General features: G+C 42.8%; 1 protein-coding gene across 1 annotated transcript in view; it reads right to left on the bottom strand.

Moving 5' to 3' along the window:
• OVCH2 (ovochymase 2) overlaps window positions 1–18,729 on the bottom strand; it is a 55,325-nt gene that overhangs the window by 20,964 nt on the left and 15,632 nt on the right. The window contains exons 5-16 of the mRNA XM_060105209.1: window positions 17,756–17,928; window positions 17,308–17,403; window positions 16,930–17,081; window positions 16,103–16,292; window positions 14,953–14,976; window positions 13,159–13,249; window positions 12,908–13,032; window positions 11,999–12,139; window positions 11,491–11,621; window positions 8,872–8,965; window positions 8,216–8,347; window positions 6,733–6,834 (exon numbers count right to left, since the gene is read on the bottom strand). Coding sequence (XP_059961192.1) covers window positions 6,733–6,834; window positions 8,216–8,347; window positions 8,872–8,965; window positions 11,491–11,621; window positions 11,999–12,139; window positions 12,908–13,032; window positions 13,159–13,249; window positions 14,953–14,976; window positions 16,103–16,292; window positions 16,930–17,081; window positions 17,308–17,403; window positions 17,756–17,928 — 1,451 coding nt within the window. The remainder of the gene's footprint in view (window positions 1–6,732; window positions 6,835–8,215; window positions 8,348–8,871; window positions 8,966–11,490; window positions 11,622–11,998; window positions 12,140–12,907; window positions 13,033–13,158; window positions 13,250–14,952; window positions 14,977–16,102; window positions 16,293–16,929; window positions 17,082–17,307; window positions 17,404–17,755; window positions 17,929–18,729) is intronic.

The raw sequence follows: 18,729 nt of genomic DNA on the forward strand, positions 1-18,729 counted from the left end.
ACTGGACAGCTACATGTAAACGAATGAAATTAGAACACTCCCTAACACCATACCCAAAAATAAACTCAAAACGGATTAAAGACCTAAATGTAAGGCCAGACCCTATAAAATTGTTAGAGGAAAACATAGGCAGAACACTCTATGACATATATCACAGCAAGATCCTTTTTGACCCACCTCCTAGAGAAATGGAAATAAAAACAAAAATAAACAAATGAGACCTAATGAAACTTAAAAGCTTTTGCACAGCAAACAAAAACGTAAACAAGAAGAAAAGACAACCCTCAGAATGGGAGAAAATATCTACAAAATGAAGCAACTGACAACAGATTAATCTCCAAAATCTCCAAGCAGCTCATGCAACTCAATATCAAAAAACAAACAACCCAATCCAAAAATGGGCAGAAGATCTAAATAGACATTTCTCCAAAGAAGATATACAGATTGCCAACAAACACATGAAAGGATGCTCAACATCACTAATCATTAGAGAAATGCAAATCAAAACTACAATGAGGTATCACCTCACACCAGTCAGAATGGCCACCATCAAAACAATCTGCAAACAATAAATGCTGGAGAGGGTATGGACAAAAGGGAACCCTCTTGTACTGTGGGTGGGAATGTAAATTGATACAGCCACTATGGAGAACAGTATGGAGGTTCCTTAAAAAACTAAAAATAGAACTACCATACAACCCAGCAATCCCACTATTGGGCATATACCCTGAGAAAACCATAATTCAAAAATTATGTACCACATAATGTACCACAATGTTCACTGCAGCTCTATTTACAATAACCAGGACATGGAAGCAACCAAGTGTCCATCGACAGATGAATGGATAAAGAAGATGTGGCACATATATACAATGGAATATTACTCAGCCATCAAAAGAAACAAAATTGAGTTATTTGTAGTGAGGTGGATGGACCTAGAGTCTGTCATACAGAGTGAAGTAAGTCAGAAAGAGAAAAACAAATACCATATGCTAACACATATATATAGAATCTAAAAAAAAAAAAAAGGTTCTGAAGAAACTAGGGGCAGGACAGGAATAAAGATGCAGACGTAGAGGGGCCTCCCTGGTGGCGCAGTGGTTAAGAGTCCGCCTGCCGATGCAGGGGATACGGGTTCGTGCCCCGGTCTGGGAGGATCCCATATGCCGCGGAGCGGCTGGGCCCGTGAGCCATGGCCGCTGGGCCTGCGCATCCGGAGCCTGTGCTCCGCAACGGGAGAGGCCACAACAGTGAGAGGCCCGCATACCGCAAAAAGAAAAAAAAAAAAAAAACAACAAAAAAAAGATACAGACGTAGAGAATGGTCTCGAGGACACAGGGAGGGGGAAAGGTAAGCTGGGACGAAGTGAGAGAGTGGCATGGACATATATACACTACCAAATGTAAAATCGATAGCTAGTGGGAAGCAGCCGCATAGCACAGGGAGATCAGCTCAGTGCTTTGTGACCACCTAGAGGGGTGGGATTAGGGAAGGTGGGAGAGAGACGCAAGAGGGAGGAGATATGGGGATATATGTATATGTATAGCTGATTCACTTTGTTATACGGCAGAAACTAACACACCATCGTAAAGAAATTATACTCCAATAAAGATGTTAAAAAAATAGGGAAAAGTAAATAACAATAATTATAAAAAAGAGCTCTAAGGGGAACATAAACAAGTCTCGCAGCTGCATTCTGGCGTCAGCATGGGTTATAGCTGTGCCTGCCCATCATCTGCAGGAAATATCTCAGAGTCACGGTCCCCAGTCCTTGGTCAGCCTGCCTGTCTCGGTCAGCTGAAGTGACTCAATAGGGTGCAGCCAGAAAAATAGGGTCATTATAAAAATTAACTGTTTTCTAAAATAAAAATAATATTTCTATAAAATGATGATACTAGCTAGTCTAATTTTTTTTAAAGATTTTAAAAATATACAAAATTGGGAAAGTAGAAAATATCACAAAAGTATGTAAGGTAATGTTTTGCACAGCACAAAGCAATTAATAGGAAAACCTGAGTGTTATAGCTATTACTAGGAGATTATAAATTATCAAAATTGAGTGAAGGTGAAAATTTTAAACCTAAAAACCAGTTACAAGGAAGGAAATTGTGAAAGTTACCATTAAGTCTACCGTTAAGTAGATGTTTAGTATATGTAATCACATGACATCATTAGTTATTATTACCCCGTTATAAATTTATGCAAAGAATACAGCAAGAAGGAAAGCTCTAAGAGAAAGTTGCTGAGAGTAGATCTTAAAAATTCTCATCACAAGGAAAACCAGTTGTAACTGTGTGTGGTGGTGGGAGATGACTACGCTTACTGCAGTGATCATTTAGCAAAAATACAAATATCAAATCATTTTATTGCACACCTGAAACTAATATGTTACATGTCAATTATACTTCACTTTAAAAAAAAAAAAAGGAGAGCTCTCGAGTTCTTTTCATGAAGAGCACTGATACCAAAGTCTGACAAAGGCAGACAACAGAAAGAAAACTATAGCCAATGGTTCTCAAATTTTGGGTCTCAGGACATCTTTACACTTTGAAAAAAGTCACTGAAAATCCTAAAGAGCTTTTGTTTATTTACCAATAGTTAACATACTAGAACTTAAAGCAAAAGTTTTTTAGATTATGTATTAATTTATTTAAGATAATCATAATAAAACCATTAAGTTAATACATGACATGTATTCAAGTAACTACATCTTCGAAAATAAAAACTTTAAATAAGACTGGCATTGTTTCACATTTCTTCAAAACCGTTTAATGTCTGGCTAAACAGAAGACAGATGGGATTTCCTATCTGCTTTTTACACGCAATCTGCTGAGATATCACATGTTATGTAGTCTCTGGAAAACTCTACTGCATACTCATGAGTGAATGAGAGTAAAAGGGGATAATAATGTCTTAGTATTACTATGAAAATCGTTTTGACCTTTTAGGGGGCCTCCCCTAAAAGGATCTTGGAGATCCCCAGTGGTCTCCAGATCACATTTTGAGAACCTCCGCTATAAGTCAATTTCAGTCACGAATGTTGATGTAAAAATCTAAGTGAAATATTAGTAACAGAGCCCAGCAGTACATTGAAAGACGAATGTACCATGTCTAAGTGGGATTCAGGGATGTAGGAATGTTAGGAAATCTATTAATACAGATTTAATATACTAATAAGTCAAAGGAGAGAATCACTTAGTCATTTCAACAGATGCTCAAAGTATTTCACAAAATTCAATACTCATTTCTGATTTAAAAATCCTAGGAACGAAGATATGATAAAATAAGTGTATCTCTATCCAACAACCAGCCTCATGTTTAATTAAAATATACTAGAAACACAAGGTGAGGGGGTAGAAATTTCCTGAGCACTCAAGGAACTCAAGTTCTCGCTGGGGAGGCGGATTGCCCATGATGGTGGTTGAATGGGGAAGCAGCAGCAGACCCGGATGGATGTCAGAGGTGGCAGATGAAGAATTAATGATCAGCCAACTTAAACCACGAGCTCTCACCATGTTCCACTCCCTGGGTGTACTTACATATTGATGAAGCAATGAGCAGGGGTGACTACCCAGGTTTCCCAGAGATGCCTGGTGGCAATCTGCACACTGACCTGCTATGACCAAGAGCTGACTGTGGCCTCCTGCCTCCCACAGTCTGGCTGGAAAAGGATCTGGAAGTGGGAGGAGAAGTGGCTCCACAGAGCCCACCTGGAAGGGGGCCAAGAAGGCACATCTTCGTTACCCATGGGTCCTCTTCACTGTCAAGTCCAGGTCTGAGCATCTCCCTTGTGCTGGAAACTCTAATAGACACTTGGGAATAATGAGAAATGCTTATTGTATTCTAGAGATATTTTATATATACATATATATAGAGAGAAATGGATGTTTCACCCAAGAGTAAAATATCAAGCTCACCCTTGACTTCCCCCTCTTTTGTGCCTCAATTATCTAGTCACCAAACACTTTAGATACTATATTCACAAAGTATCTTGCATCCATCTCCTACCTTTGGGTTTGGGTCTTCAATATTGCTCACCTGGACTACTCTCCCTGGGGTTAAGCTTTCCCCGTCCTCCTCCCACTCCCAAATTAACCACCAAAGAGCACTTGTTTTGATCATGTCACTCCCCTAGTCAAAACCATCCCAGGGTTCTTCACAGTGTTGGGAATAATGTTGACATCCTATTTATCTTTGTGGGCCCCAGTCAAACACCAGTGTCCTAATGATCTCAGAAGTTCTTTCAGTATTTTCTTGTATTGTGGTTTTCTGTGCACATTTCCCCTTTTGTTGTCAATTTTATTGAAGTATAACATACACACAGAAAAATACTCAAGCAATAAAATACTTTGAATGTTTTTCCAAGAAGTACAACCAGAACCCAGATCAAGAAACAGACTAGCAGAATCTCAGAAGACACTTCAGGAGCCCGGTCCAGTCACTGCTCCTGCAAAGCATAACTGCTATCCTGACATCTAACACCATGTATTAATCTTGAAGGCTCTTAGTTTTACATAAATCTACTCTCTATCTGTACATATAAGCTTCATTATTAGGATATAAATTCCTTGAATATAGGTTAGTACCTATCCTGTTCCTCTTTGTATCCTGCCTCCCCCACTCCCTGGTCTCTGGTACAGAGATTTGTCCAGAGAGGACATAAAATCAGTATCAAGCCAGTGTGATGGGCTGTCAACAACTGAGGAATACAGGTGAAGGATAAACAGGTGTTCATTGTCTTATTCTTCCATCTGTTCTGTAGATTTGCAAAATTTCAAAATAAAAAGCGAAGGAAGGACAAAATTACTTCCTGAATAATTTAAGGAATCCAGGTTAGGTGTGCTACTTAAAACAGAACACATGTAAATTCCTGTTCCTGTCCTTAAGTTTTTATGTGTATTTGTATAGGGGAAGAAGGCCCTAAAGTAGGTGTGAGTTTAGGGAGAGGGAATCAGGAAAATTCCTCTTATTGAGCTTTTACACTAGGAGCTATTTCTGGATTATTTAGTTTTATTCATCAAATATTTATGTGGCATCTCCTGTGTTCTGGGCACTATGGTAGGTGCTGTGGGATAAAATGACCAATAAATCTAGCCGAGTGTTGTAATGAGACTCCTTGGCAGATCCTGAGAAATGGCTCTGCTGAATATATCGCCCCCTGGTGGCCAAGAGCAGGAACCACCGCAGACACACTTTAAAAGTTCCTACCCAGGATATATATATATGCATCCTGAGGTCCAAGAAGCCAGAACAAAAAGACTCAGAAGACTTCTGTCCCTCCTCATTAAAAGGAATACTCCTCTTCTACCTTCTCTATTACTTTGTGTTCTAAGTGTCAGATAATTTATAAAACTAAAAAAATTTTTAAATAATTAAAAATTAGGTGCTTCATCTTTCTCTTGACAAACTATCAAAATGGCAAACTCTGAAAGCTTCCTTACTCCCAGCCTCTGCCTGCCCCCCTCACCACGTTTTCCATAGGGACTGGGATGTCACACGTGTATGTCAGTGGATGTCACGGAGGAAACAAGGAAAAGAGAAAGCCCAGCGCTCCTCAATGCTCACCAATGTGAAGACACAGCGGTTCACTCGCTTCTTTTCCAGCAGATGGCTCTTGAGTCAGACCACAATCTAGCACGCTATTTAGCCACCCCTACTGAATGAATCCCTCAAGATGGGAATTTTGATCCTGTGACTGAAAATATTTCAGGGTTGCTTTGAGCAAAAGCGACAGTGACCACATCCCATCCAGCTCTATGTGATGGCTTTTGTGATGTGGGAATTTTGGTTCTGTGACTGAAAATATTTCAGGGTTGCTTTGAGCAAAAGGGACAGTGACCACATCCCATCCAGCTCTATGTGATGGCTTTTGTGATGTGGCAACTTGGCCAGGTTACAGCCCCCGGTTATTCAATCAAACATTAGTCTAGATGTTGCTATGAAGGGATTTTGCAGATGTAATGAAAGTCCCTCATCACTGACTTTAGGTAAGGAAGACCATCTGGATCATCTGGGTGGGCCTCACATCATTAGTTGGAAAGGCCTTGAAAGCAGTGTGGAAGCTTCCCCCAAAGAGAGAAGAAATTCTGCTTGTGGAGAATGGCCTCAGCCCATGCCTGTGGAATTCCAGTGTCCTGTGACCTTCCCTTTCTGCCTGCCTGCCTTATGGACTGACTTGCTTAGTCAGCTCCCACAATTGTGTAAGCCAATTCCTGGTGTATTAGCTTGCTAGGCAGGCTGTAACAAAATATCACAAACAGGGTGGCTTAGAAGACAAAAATTTATTGTGTCACAGTTCTGGAGTCTCGAGGTCCAGGATCAAGGTGTTGGGCAGGTCAATCCCTTCTGAGGGTGGTGATGGAGAATCCATTCCATGCCTCTCCTCTAGCTTCTGGTGGTTTGCTGGCAATCTTTAGCATTCTTTGGTTCATAAATGATGCATCACTCCCATCTCTGCCTTCATGTCCGTATGATGTTCTCCGTGTGTGTGTGTGTCTCTCTCCAAATTTCCCCTTTTGTAAGGACACCAGTCATACTGGATTAGGGCCCACACTAATGACAGCATTTTAACTTGCTTGCCTTTGTAAACACTCTATCTCCAAAAAAGGTCACAGAATGTGACCTTAGGTACTGGAGGTTAAAACTTCAATGTATCTTTTTGGGGTTCTTGGTTGAACCGAGAGTAATAAAATCTGTATACTTCTGGTAGTCACATTCTCCAAAACAGCTTACCAGAAGCACTGGATTCTTCAGGTAGTACATTCCATGTCTCCAGAAACACTGATTCATTCTCTAATCCAGAGATGTTAAAATCTGGGTATAAGCATAATACAACTGCTCAATTCAAACAAACAAGGCCAATGTTTGGGATTTATCAGAAAATTATTATTGTTAGAATTCTGGGACATCTCAGTCAGTTAGACTCTATGGGTATTTGAACTGGAAAGTGGAGTATTTTAACTATAATCTGGCTTTCCCATAAGCAGCTGTTTACCACCCAATAAGAATGAACAACTTGAGAAGCCAATATCTGGTTTTGTAGGATTTGGACAGAGTGCTCACGGGGTGTGAGAGCTTGGAAGGAAGCTGTGTCTTCAAGTGTCTAGGGACTGGGGGTTGGTGAAGATATTTCACATTTCTGAGCCTCTCTTATGTGTCACACACACACACTTGCTTGTGGCCAAGTATACATCATCTGATTTAAGCCTCACTACATTTTTACCAGGCATGTATTATTCTCCCGTTGTAAGACTGAGGAGGATGAATCCTAGATGACACTTAGATCACACTTCTAGTAAGGACAGGCCAAGATTCAGACATACAGCTGATCTTCATTCTTCACGGATTCTGTATTTTTGAATTCACCTACTCGCTAACATTTGTTAACTCAAAACCAATACTCAGGGCTTCCCTGGTGGCTCAGTGGTTGAGAGTCCGCCTGCTGATGCAGGGAACATGGGTTCATGCCCCGGTCCGGGAGGATCCCACATGCCGCAGAGCGGCTAGGCCCATGAGCCATGGCCGCTGAGCCTGCACGTCCAGAGCCTGTGCTCCACAACGGGAGAGGCCACAGCAGTGAGAGGCCCACGTACCGCAAACAAAACAAAACAAAAAAACCCAATACTCATGGTGCTTTCACGGTCATTCATGGACATATGCAGAGCAGTGGAAAATTTGAGTCACCTGATCATGTGTCCTGGCTGAGGTCTAGTGAGGCCACACTCTGCCGTCTTGTTTCAGCTCTCATACTATAAACAAGCGTCCTTCCTGCGGTCTGTTAGCGCCACTTTTTGTTTTGCTTTTTACATTTTTGGGCTTTTTGTTGGTGATTTTGCTGTTTGCAATGGCCCTAAACATAGTGCTGAAGTGCCATCTGGTGTTCCTAAGTGCAAAAAGTCTGGGTTGTGCCTTACAGAGAAAATACATGTGATGGATAAGCTTTGTTCAGGCATGAGTTCTAGTGGTATTGACCATGAGTTCAGTGTTAATGAATCAGCAATGTATATTAAATAAGGTGACTTGAAACAGAAACCCACATAAAAGCAGAGGCTGAGAGGTCCCTAACTCTGTATTTCCCCAGGACCAGTGGTTCAGGATTCAGATTCAGTGAATCATGAGTTGACTGTATCCATGCTGGTCTCTAAACACTGCCCTTTTTACCACAGCAGGAGGATGAGACTTGGGACCTGAGGAGTTGGTGCCTCAATCTTCTTACCTGTTTTAGGAACGAAGGAGACTGTAGCCTGGAAGCCTCTGAAGGTCATGTTTTCATCGGACTGGAAGCTGATGGACATTACCCTGGAGATGCTCACCACAGGGGCGGGGACCACAAAGCCACACAGTCGAGCTGGTTCAAGCCCAGCCCAGGCATGACATGGTCAAGGGCCCAGCAAACAGAAGTGGCATTGGATAGAAGAAAACAATTGTCCTTCAGGTAACTGTTAAGAAATAAACCTTTCCAGTGTATGTCACAATTCATTTCCAAAATAGAAAGGCAGAGTGCTCCTTTGTACTGTGTATTTAACCCCGTCAACATTTCAATTCTGTTTATCTCCCAAACACTCCCACTGGGAATGCCACTAAGGGACCTTGTTCCAGCCACAGGGCTTATTTCAATGTCACTTTCCCTCTGACCCCTAGTTCATTGTGAGCCTTCCACACTTTCTGATCAAATGGTTCTTCGATCCTCCCTGAAGCTCTTCCCGCCCCTGATGGAGGAGGAGAGGTCGTGGGAGCATAGGAAGTGATGGAGATGGTGCAGGGGAATGAAGGAACATTGAGCCCCATCCTTTTTATTCCCTAAAAGGATTCCCAAGAAGGACCGGGTCCAAATGCAAACCTGGGAAGCCGAGGCTCCCAGGGAACACAAACCTATTTCTTTCTTCCTTTCTACATCCCTGTGCATGCTCACATAGTCGCAAGTGCAATCTCCACTTTCTTCTATTTCCAGGTTCTGAAAGGAAAGCTGAGAAGACCCCATGTTACATCCAGAGTAAACAATATGAATGCACTACCTCATTTTGATCAAGGAGAGGAATTTGGATTGTTCAACTTGCTCTAGAGCGTGACCTTAGATGAGAAATGTAACGGGGCATTCATGAGTGGGTTATATGACTTAGGAAAAGATGCTAAACCACAGGCTCCCAAACCCTCTGAAACATCTAAGCACCCAATTACAGGCGGAATAGAAAGGTGGGGAAAAGTGCAAATATTTGAGCTCCCCAGTTCCCTCCTTGGAGGAGCAAAGAAACAGCAAAGAACAACATTTGAGCAATCTGATAGCCCTGACTAACTGAGAGGAGCAGTGGGAGATAGAAATGATGAGGTAGAAGCTTAGATGTTTTATACACAAATGATGGGGATTCAATGGAGCCTGAGCACTTGGCAAAAGACACAGGCCTGCGTGGCTAGGACAAAAGTGGAGGGAAAGGATGATTCATGGTGAATGAGACATGGGGAGAAGGAGACGTGTCAGAAACAGGGTCCGTTCAAACATTTCTTAAACCCTTACTGGGATACTTTCTGGAAATAGACCCTTTCGGTTACTCTGACCATTGTGTCTTATGGAAAGGGTTTTAAGAAAAGGAGGAAAATTACATAAATCTTTTTTAAACCAGAAATTTCCATCACAGGGGATCTAGAATGCCTATAATGAATAACTTACAAGAAAACTTAAAATATTTCTAAAAGTCAGATATACCTGTTCCTTTAATAGCAATAATATTTAAAATTTATAATTTAAAATGTTTGAAGTTGGTAAACAGAACTTGTAGAGCAATAAAATATATGAATAATAATAATGATTTTAAAAAGACGCTTTTCTCTTTGAGTCAAATGGTGTGCACATAGTTACGACCTGTCGTACCAACTTACACATGACCGTCCCGGATGGGTCCTGCAGGATGTTGCTGCCACTGGTCGGCTGTGAGTGCATCTTTTCATGGATGCACGGCACTCAGTGTATTTTATTGCATAGATGTTTTTGAATCACTTCTAGCTCTGATATGTTCAGATTTTCAACTAAATTTTGTCTTCTTCCTCCTTCCAGGCGTACGCTCATCTTAAGATTTTCTCCTCTGTCAGTAACATAGTTTCCCTTAATCCTGCTTCGTCCTGAACTGTCTGCCTTGACTCTGTTTGGGTTTCAGAAACTTTTAGAAAGATAACAGCTACACTTGTCTTACTTACTCCGTGTCTCCTTCTCCTGCGTGATCTTGTTTCTCCTCCTAACATCTGACTTCACCTGACCTTTCAGATGACACCTCCCCCACCTCCTCTCTACTGTCCATCCCAACTATTCTACCTTTTTATTGGGGGATGAGGTGGGGACTGTATAACGGGTGCTTAGTCCTCCTTCTCTTTATTTTATTTTTTAAAAAAGTTTTGTCTTTTTACTTTGTTAACGTTTAAAAGCACATTTGAATAGAACAAAAGGTTTCAGAGCTGTACAATGGTTTCTCTGTGGAAGGAAGAGAGAAAAGAAGGAAGGAGATCAAGATCAAGAAAGAGAGAGAGAATGGAAGAATGGAAGGAAGGAAGGAAGGAAGGAAGGGAGGGAGGAAAGGAAGAAGGGAGGGAGGGAGTCCTCCTTCTCTTTAAACTCTAACTTGGTGTGGGAAATCCAACCTATTGGCCATACCTTTTTGTTTGTTTGTTTTGTTTTGTGTTTCGAATTAAAGGCTTCATTCTCTGGACTGTCATAACACTGCACCAATTTGGTTCTATTCCTGGGTCTCAGATCTCTTTTGGCCTCTTAAATATACAAGAACTTTGAGGTCTTGTTCACCCTTACTCCTTACCCGTTATTTTATAGTTTACTTTTTCTCCTTCATATACTCTCTTGCTTTCAATTATTATTTTAAGACAAAGACTTCTAAATAATGCCTAATTCCAACCTCACCCTGACTGCAGTGTCATCTACCTGAAGGCATTTCTGCAGATGGCCCACTAGTGTTAACTGAACAGACACACAAATGGCCACAAACACCGCGAATCAAAGGCTGAATACCCTCTGCATCCTGACATTCAAAGCCCTCCATACTTCGATCTCAGCCTCGCCTTCCACCACTCCTCCTGCTATACCTTATGCCAGTCTCTGAAACTGTTCTGCACTGCACTTTTGTTATCCACTCCCCACAAACTGTTTTGTTAGCAGTTTAGTTAATAAGGAAGAAATGCTTGTTTCTAGAAAGGACTAGACACTGATGAAACAAGTTACCTGGTACAAAGATTAAGGCCACATTTCAACAAAATATAAAGCACACAGTTGCCACCTAGTGGTAAGTGTGGGTAGTTACAGTAGAGAATAGGCTAGTCTGTTAGTCAACAAGTATCAATATTTATCAAGAAGAACCTTGTGTGCCAGGTGCTAGGTTCTAGGTACTAGGGATACAGCAGCAGATACATCAGATAAAACCTCTGCCCTCATGGTGTTTATGTGAGCGATTCTCTGGAGATCCTCAGCAAAGTAAGGGTAACCAGGGTCAGTACCTTAACGAGGTGATGTTTGGGGGCTTGAAAAACCCAGTTGCAGCTGGCCATGTTGCTGTAGTCTTCAGGATAGTGAAGACTCTGTATGAGGCCTTCTTCAAAAAGGATAGTTAAGGAGCTGCAGCCTGAATCTGCAACACAAGGGAGAACGTCCAAACAATGGCATCGCCATGCACAGAGTGATCCTCTTTGTTTTCCCCCTTCTGTCTCATACAAATGATGCCTGAACTGACTTTTAAGGCAGAGCCATCAAGAAGGGGGAGGTCTGTGCACTGGTTCTCGAGAACTCATCAGGCCCTCTCAGCTCACTTGGGTATGCAACAAACACACTTTAGCAGGACTGCAGAAGGAGCCCCTGCACCCTGTATCTCACTTGCCTTGAGCTCCTCTCTGCTATGGAGCTCAGTGGGCCTTGGGTGGGGGGCTCCCTACCCCTCATCTAATTCCTACGGGTCCTCAATTTCTGCAAAAGGAATGCATAGTGTGTGAGAAGAGTAAACGGTTTTACCAGGAAGGTAGTTTGGTTTAAGAGCTTTAAACGTGAGATTAAACCCAACAGCATCATCTGTGGCATCAGAGATAAACCTCAGCCTTATAGCGTTGGAGCCAACAAGAACCGATGAAGCCAGGCTGTCTCCGCAGAATTTCCCTGCAACGTAAGAATGAAGAGTTTTGGTTCAGAGCCTAGAAAACAGCACCCATTAAAAGACTTACGGGGAACTGAACTTTCATGATAGTGCAGGCTTGTCTAAATCAGGGTTGCTCAACCTCAGCACTACTGACATTTTGAACTGGAACGTTCTTGGCGTTCAGGCTGTTCTACACATTGTAGGATGTTTTGCAGCACTCCTGGCCTCTACCCACTGGATGGCAGTAACATTCCCTCTCCTTGTGATAGCCAAAAATGCTTCTAAGACATTGCTAAGTGTCTCCTGGGGGAGGAAGGGGGTGGGCAAAATCATGTGCAGTTTAGAACCACAGAAACACTCCTCCATTTCTGTTTCTTGTATAAGTAACCTTTATCTCCTCCTTGTGGCTATCTGTTGGTATCTTCCTTCTGAACTGGACGAGGCAGGTAAAGGTCATTTTCATGCTTAGGAGAGCAGCATTCTGCCCGGGAGGCCCCAAGAGGCACTGCTATATGTTTACATTTTACTCCTGATGGGCTCCAGGTCTGGCAAATGAGTCTAGGAAACCTGTTTCCATGGGCAGCAGATGCTGTAAGTGAATTGCACTGTGGCCCTCACAGCCCTCACACAGGCTGATTTTGTTCCTTTCCACTGTCAATTCTAAGTTTCAAAATTGGAGACAGGAAGTGCGGTACTTATAGATGCCTCAGGGCCAGACATATTGTAACCAGGCCCCCTTAAGTCCTCCTAGCACCAGTGCCCATTCGACAATGTGAAAATCCACTCACCAATAAGTGTGTCTTCTAAAGAATATAGTGACAGGTAATTGTGGTGACAAGACTCTGCATCGAAGTGGGAAAAATTGAGGAGCACGTGCATTCCCTCTGGTACAAACAGGGTCCAGACACGCAGTCTGAAGGTAGATACATGGAGAGGGTATTATTTCTAGATGGAAAGCGACTGTCACAGTCCAATGAGTGGGGCAGAGGCAAACTGGAGGTGGGAGTCAAGGGCAGGGGAGGCAGCGGGGGCTACTCACTGCTTGCTCTCATTATACAGGAAGGGGCTGTCTGGGAAGTGCAGCTCCCCTTCTGATGCTCTGATCACACGATCCAGCTCACTGCACGAGGCTGGGAGGGAAAGCCACGCGAATCAGCGCTAACAGTGATGGCTAGCCACAAGAGCCCTTTCCCTCCAGAACGTGTACAGACACTGGGACCTCCTACTTCTTCTTCACACACGTTTCCTTTCTCCACGAAATCTTTTCCTATCTTGGCTTCTACGATGCCTTATTTTTTGTTTCTTGAAGATCCTGCCTAACCTTGAGATTCTATGATTTCTTCTTCTTTACTCTTCTTTCTTTGACCCCATAATTCTACTCTATAGATGCAGGTATTTCCTAGGTTCTATCCTTAGTTTCCATTTCTCTCTACACGAGCCCTCTGATCCATTTCATTCACACCATCAGTTTCAACTATTATCTCTACCTGAACTTCTGATTTTTCAACCATCTCCTAGATATCTCCCCTGAAACTTAACATGCTACAAAAGGACTTCCTCTCAGTCTACAAAACTGCTTCCACTTCTGATTTGATTAACTTATGTGCCCTTTTCTTAGCTTTCCATGCTCAGAACTTTGGTGTCATCCTTCATTCCTTCCCTCCCTCACTGCTCTTAACCTTAGTGACTATCCTGGCCTAATTCATCCTGTTTCTATGCCCTCCTTTTCATTCTCTGGCCATTGCCCTCGTTCAAGCATTATATTCTTGTCTCTTGAACTAATGCATAATCTCATAAGCCCACCTTGAATTATTGACATTTTCCTCTCCAATTTATCCCCTATGTGCAGTTCTTATAGCACTAAAGTATAGCTCTAATCTGTTTATCTAATTAGTCAGCTTCCTATTACTCAATAAAGTCTAAATTTTCTTGAGTGGTGTTCAAAGTTTCCATATTTTGTTCTCAGGTTACCTGTTTAATCTTCTCCCTCATAAAAACTCATCACATAGCCTACACTTCAACTGCTTTGATTGACTTACTGGGTCTCTATTACATCCTAAATTTTCATATCTCCATATTTTAGTATCCATCTTCTGATAAGGATGATTCCTTGAGCTGGAATATTTTTCTTTACCTATATCCCATTTCCACCTGACAAAATCCTACTCATCCTTTGTTCTTTAAGGTTAAGCTTAAAAGATGTCTGTGCTCCAAAGCCTCCCTTGTCTTTTTTTTTCCCCCAGCTAGAAGCAGCCACTCACTCCTCTGAGCTCTCAGGGTACTCTTTTTCCACTTTGCTCTTTGGAGATAGCTCCACAGACTCACAGAACCACTGAAGATTTGAGCTAAAGATGCCTTTGAGACCACCTGGCCCAAACTCTTTCCTTTTTGGATGAGGAAACTCAGGTTCAGAGGTAGGAAGGAGCCTGCCCAAAGTTACAGAGTGAATTCACTTCAGACCTGCAATGTAACCCTGGGGGTGAGTCCCCTATTCTTTCGGGACAAGGTGTGTAGCTTCCGGACCACATCTGCCATGCCCCACCTCCTCCCTTGTGTCTTGGATCTAAATCTGGGATTTGCCAACTGTTTGCTGAATTGAACTGGAGCTCTGGATTGACAAGTGAACTCAGAGGGAATGTGGCACTCCTGCTGGGTGAATTCACCCTCCCTGGCTGGGGATGAATGGCTGTGGGTGCTCCTAGTGATGGTTTTATACCTAGTGATTATGGAGAGCTCTTGCAGAGGAAGACTTTTGATTATAAAGGAACCGATATTCAGAAATCCTACAGATTAATTCATGCTCCTGGAAGAACAGGCTACAAGAAATACCCACCTCTGGAGTGCTTTCTCAGCTTCCCTGGGAAAGAAAAAGAAAGATGCAATTCGAGGTTGTGATATCCTGAACAATATTTCAAGAAGTTAGCATCTCCCTGGCTCAAAAGTGCAGAGGTTTTTAAGTCAATTTGCAACTAATGAAAATATAATCTGTGGAAAGAACAGAAGGGATAAATTGACAAAGCAGCAAAGTGGCCTTTGTGCTTTAAGAAGATGATTTCACTCTCTTTATTAAGTGGGCTGCTTAGCTTGGGGATTACACAAAGCAAGAAGAGGTCACCTGGTCTAACCCTCTAATTTTTCATGAAAAGGGAGGCTGGAGATGGAAATAACACACCCACAACTGCTAGATAGCTACAAGTTGAACTGAGGACTCCGAAACCTGCTAGTGTACCATATACTTGAACACAAACCCAGGTTCTTCCTGAACTAATTTGAATTAACCCCTTTGGGAAAGAACAGAAGTCCTATTTTAGGCTGGAAGCCACCAGTTAAGAAAACAATTAAGTTGGATTTGGAGGCAAAAATGAAGTTTCAATTAACTCATTGGTGAATCTGGTAGAAGGATGTATATAGACCCTGGCCTTTTCAGACTTATGGTACCTGGCTCTAGGCCAGGCCTTCTCAACCACAACATTACTAACATATGGGACTAAATCATTCTTTGCTGTGGGAGGGGGGGGCTGTCCCGTGCACTGTAGGATGCTTAGCAGCATCCATAGCCCCTACCCCCTAGATGCCAGTGGCACCCCTGTCCCCTGTTGTGACAACCAAAAATGTCTCCAGACATTGTCCCCTGGGGGATAAAATTTCCCCTCATCGATAACCACTGATCCATGCTATAGCTTGCTGAGTCTTGCTAGCAGAGTTGAGAAGTAAGTGGTGAAACATCACCAGCTGAGACAGTTTCAATTAAAGGCAAATTTGACAAAGTCTAGGATGGATGTATTCACGTTTCATTGAATATTTGTACACTGTACCACACATCATAGTTTACCCTTGTTTTAGACTCAGTAAATACCACAGTCCTTATGTGAGACACTAAGAACAGAAGCAGAGGTTGTCTGCTCAGGGGTCCTGACTTGTCTAGACTCTGCTGATGCTCTCTCTTTCCCTAGCTTCTTGACCTTATGTTCTGGCTTGATTACCAATTTGGATGTGTTTGTGGATCCAGGGAAGCACTTTAGTAACATCTGTGAAGATCCCAGGGGATCCTTGATCATCTTTCTGCAGATTATTTCTCCAACCTCGACCACAGCCCAAACCCCAGGAAGTCACACCAGCCAGAGTCCAAGTCCCTTTCTTATTCCGGCACATGAGGGAACCTCCTGAGTCCCCCTGTAGGGAGAAAAGATCTCTGTTACTGTCACTGTCAGTGTCTGTGCCCCACAAAGGTGCTAGATGAGGATTAATGAATTTCTTCACTTCTAATACTTTGGACTCAGGGGCCTGGGAGAATAGGCAAGCGCAATTCACAGTCAATCCTCAAATACCACTGGAGCCTACCAAGCCCACCTCCTTCTTCCCCATCCTAAGCTTTCATCAAATATCAGATTGTTTCCTTCTCCTGTCTCATCCTACAGACTCAGAAAAGTCTTGTCCAGTAGTCAAATCAACCTCAAGTTTGGTCAGCAGGAAGGATGGCGGGAAAGAGAAAGCTCCCATTATACACAAACTGGAAGTCTCTAAGTAGGAAAGAATCACCTATCCTTCAGGGCCGGAGGACCCTAGTTCATTGTTGGCATCATCTCCATTATTTGGTCTTTTGGAAAGAGCAGAAGACCTCCTCTGAAAGCACAGTATCTGCTAAAAACATGTTTAAACTGTCCTCTATTTTGACTTGACCTCCCTTTTCAGTCCTGATCCTTCTTTCCTGAGTCCAGGCTTGCCTACAGCCTTCTTTCAGCCCCTCATCTGATGACAAAGCTGAGGGAAGCCCTGCCTGGGACCTATCAGCCCAACCATTCCTGCCTACCTGACATGCATCTCTTCCTCCATCTGGGAAGCCTGTGCAGAGAAAGGTCCGCCCACTAATGGGTTTCCGTAAGGTCAACAGAGCTGTAATACACTCATCCTGGGTCAAAATGGGCAGGTTCACTTCCTGCAAGACTTGTGGGACGACGCCATCTAGAAAACACAGAAATGAGAACCCCAGCAAGGCACTCTTTCACCCTTTCTGCGTTGAAGATGCCCCATTCAGGCTTGTGTCTTTTGGAAAGATTTGAATTTCAAAGTACAATGTGATAGTTTCTATTTTAAAATTGTCTACACAACTGTCTTTTTAAAATAGATTAAAAATTCTCTTTTCTGATTACCAACCAGAAAGTTCTGATATGAGCGTAGGAGTTCTTACCTTCATTCAAGCGGCCCCAGCCTGTGGTTGTACATATAAATCCAGGCTCAAATTGTTCCCCTGGCTCTGGAAGACACATGGGTCCCACAGACTGGTCTGAAGAAAAGAGCAAGGCAGGGCTTGTTTAATTCATGGAGGAGAGGATACCATAAGCCACTCACCAACTGGCATCTAGGTGGTTTCCCAAAGACCTTGTGGTATCCCTGTTTGGCACCTCCAGGGGTTACTTGTGAAACAAAGTAACTGACTCCACATAATCCTATATCTAAAGCCACAAGCAAAGAGGGTTTCAGGTAGGGGAACCTCCAGCTCAAATTCCTATCTCAAAGTACATGATCCAGAATTCTTGGGCATATGCTGCATAACTTATACTGTAGGAAATGTGCTATGGAACAGAAGTTCTGGAGCACATGGGGTAGACAATACAGAGTAAGCTTCAAATGTTTACCAAAATGGAAAGCTCCAGCCATCTTCAGAAGAGCAATATCATAATCCATTGGTTTCTTGGTAGAGAAATATGGGTGTATGATGATGGTTTCAATGGTGAGGGTTTGCTCTCCTGGCTCTATATAGCTCAAGTCATATTCCCCAGCAGTAATGTTGAAAGTTGATGCAATATTTCTATGAGGAGGAAAGAGTAAAACGGATGGATTTCATTGAACCTCTGAGTACAATTGCAGTGGTTGACAAAATGACCTCTTCAAAATGACATGGATAGGGGCTTCCCTGGTCGGCGCAGTGGTTGAGAGTCCGCCTGCCAATGCAGGGTACACGGGTTCGTGCCCCGGTCCAGGAAGCTCCCACATGCCGCGGAGCGGCTGGGCCCGTGAGCCATGGCCGCTGAGCCTGCGCATCCCGGAGCCTGTGCTCCGCAACGGGAGAGGCCGCAATGGTGAGAGGTCCGCGTACCACAAAAAAAAAAAAAAAAAAAAAGACATGGATAGATAATGTAGGTGTGAAGCTGATGAACAGAGAAAGTGAGAATGATTCCAAATGTAGAGGTTCCCAATGTGTGTGAGGGACTAGTAAAAAGTGGCCTCATATGGAGCCAATAATATGATAAATTGAATACCTTGCAATGTTATTTGTTAAATGCCTAAGGGTGTATATACAGTATAATTCAGTGGTCTAAAGCTATATTCAGCTACCAAAGATGGTTGGCCTGGCCTCAATATCAGTGAGATCCTTTGGGAGTTTCTGGTGATTCCCATGAAGTATGCTGCTTTAATGTCAGAGATCTAATGCATAATGCATACCATGAAAGACATAATAGCACCGTAACTCTGATGTTCCAGAGGGTAGGCACACTCAGGGCTTTGAGACTGATTACAGCAATGGGAAGTGGGGATCTTCCCCTACTTCCTTTATGTTTGTAATTTAGAGATCTAGCATGACACGGGAAACACCATTCTATTCTTCTTC

The sequence above is a fragment of the Mesoplodon densirostris genome, chromosome 7 (assembly GCF_025265405.1).
Source record: "Mesoplodon densirostris isolate mMesDen1 chromosome 7, mMesDen1 primary haplotype, whole genome shotgun sequence".
NCBI classification, from domain to species: Eukaryota; Metazoa; Chordata; class Mammalia; order Artiodactyla; family Ziphiidae; genus Mesoplodon; species Mesoplodon densirostris.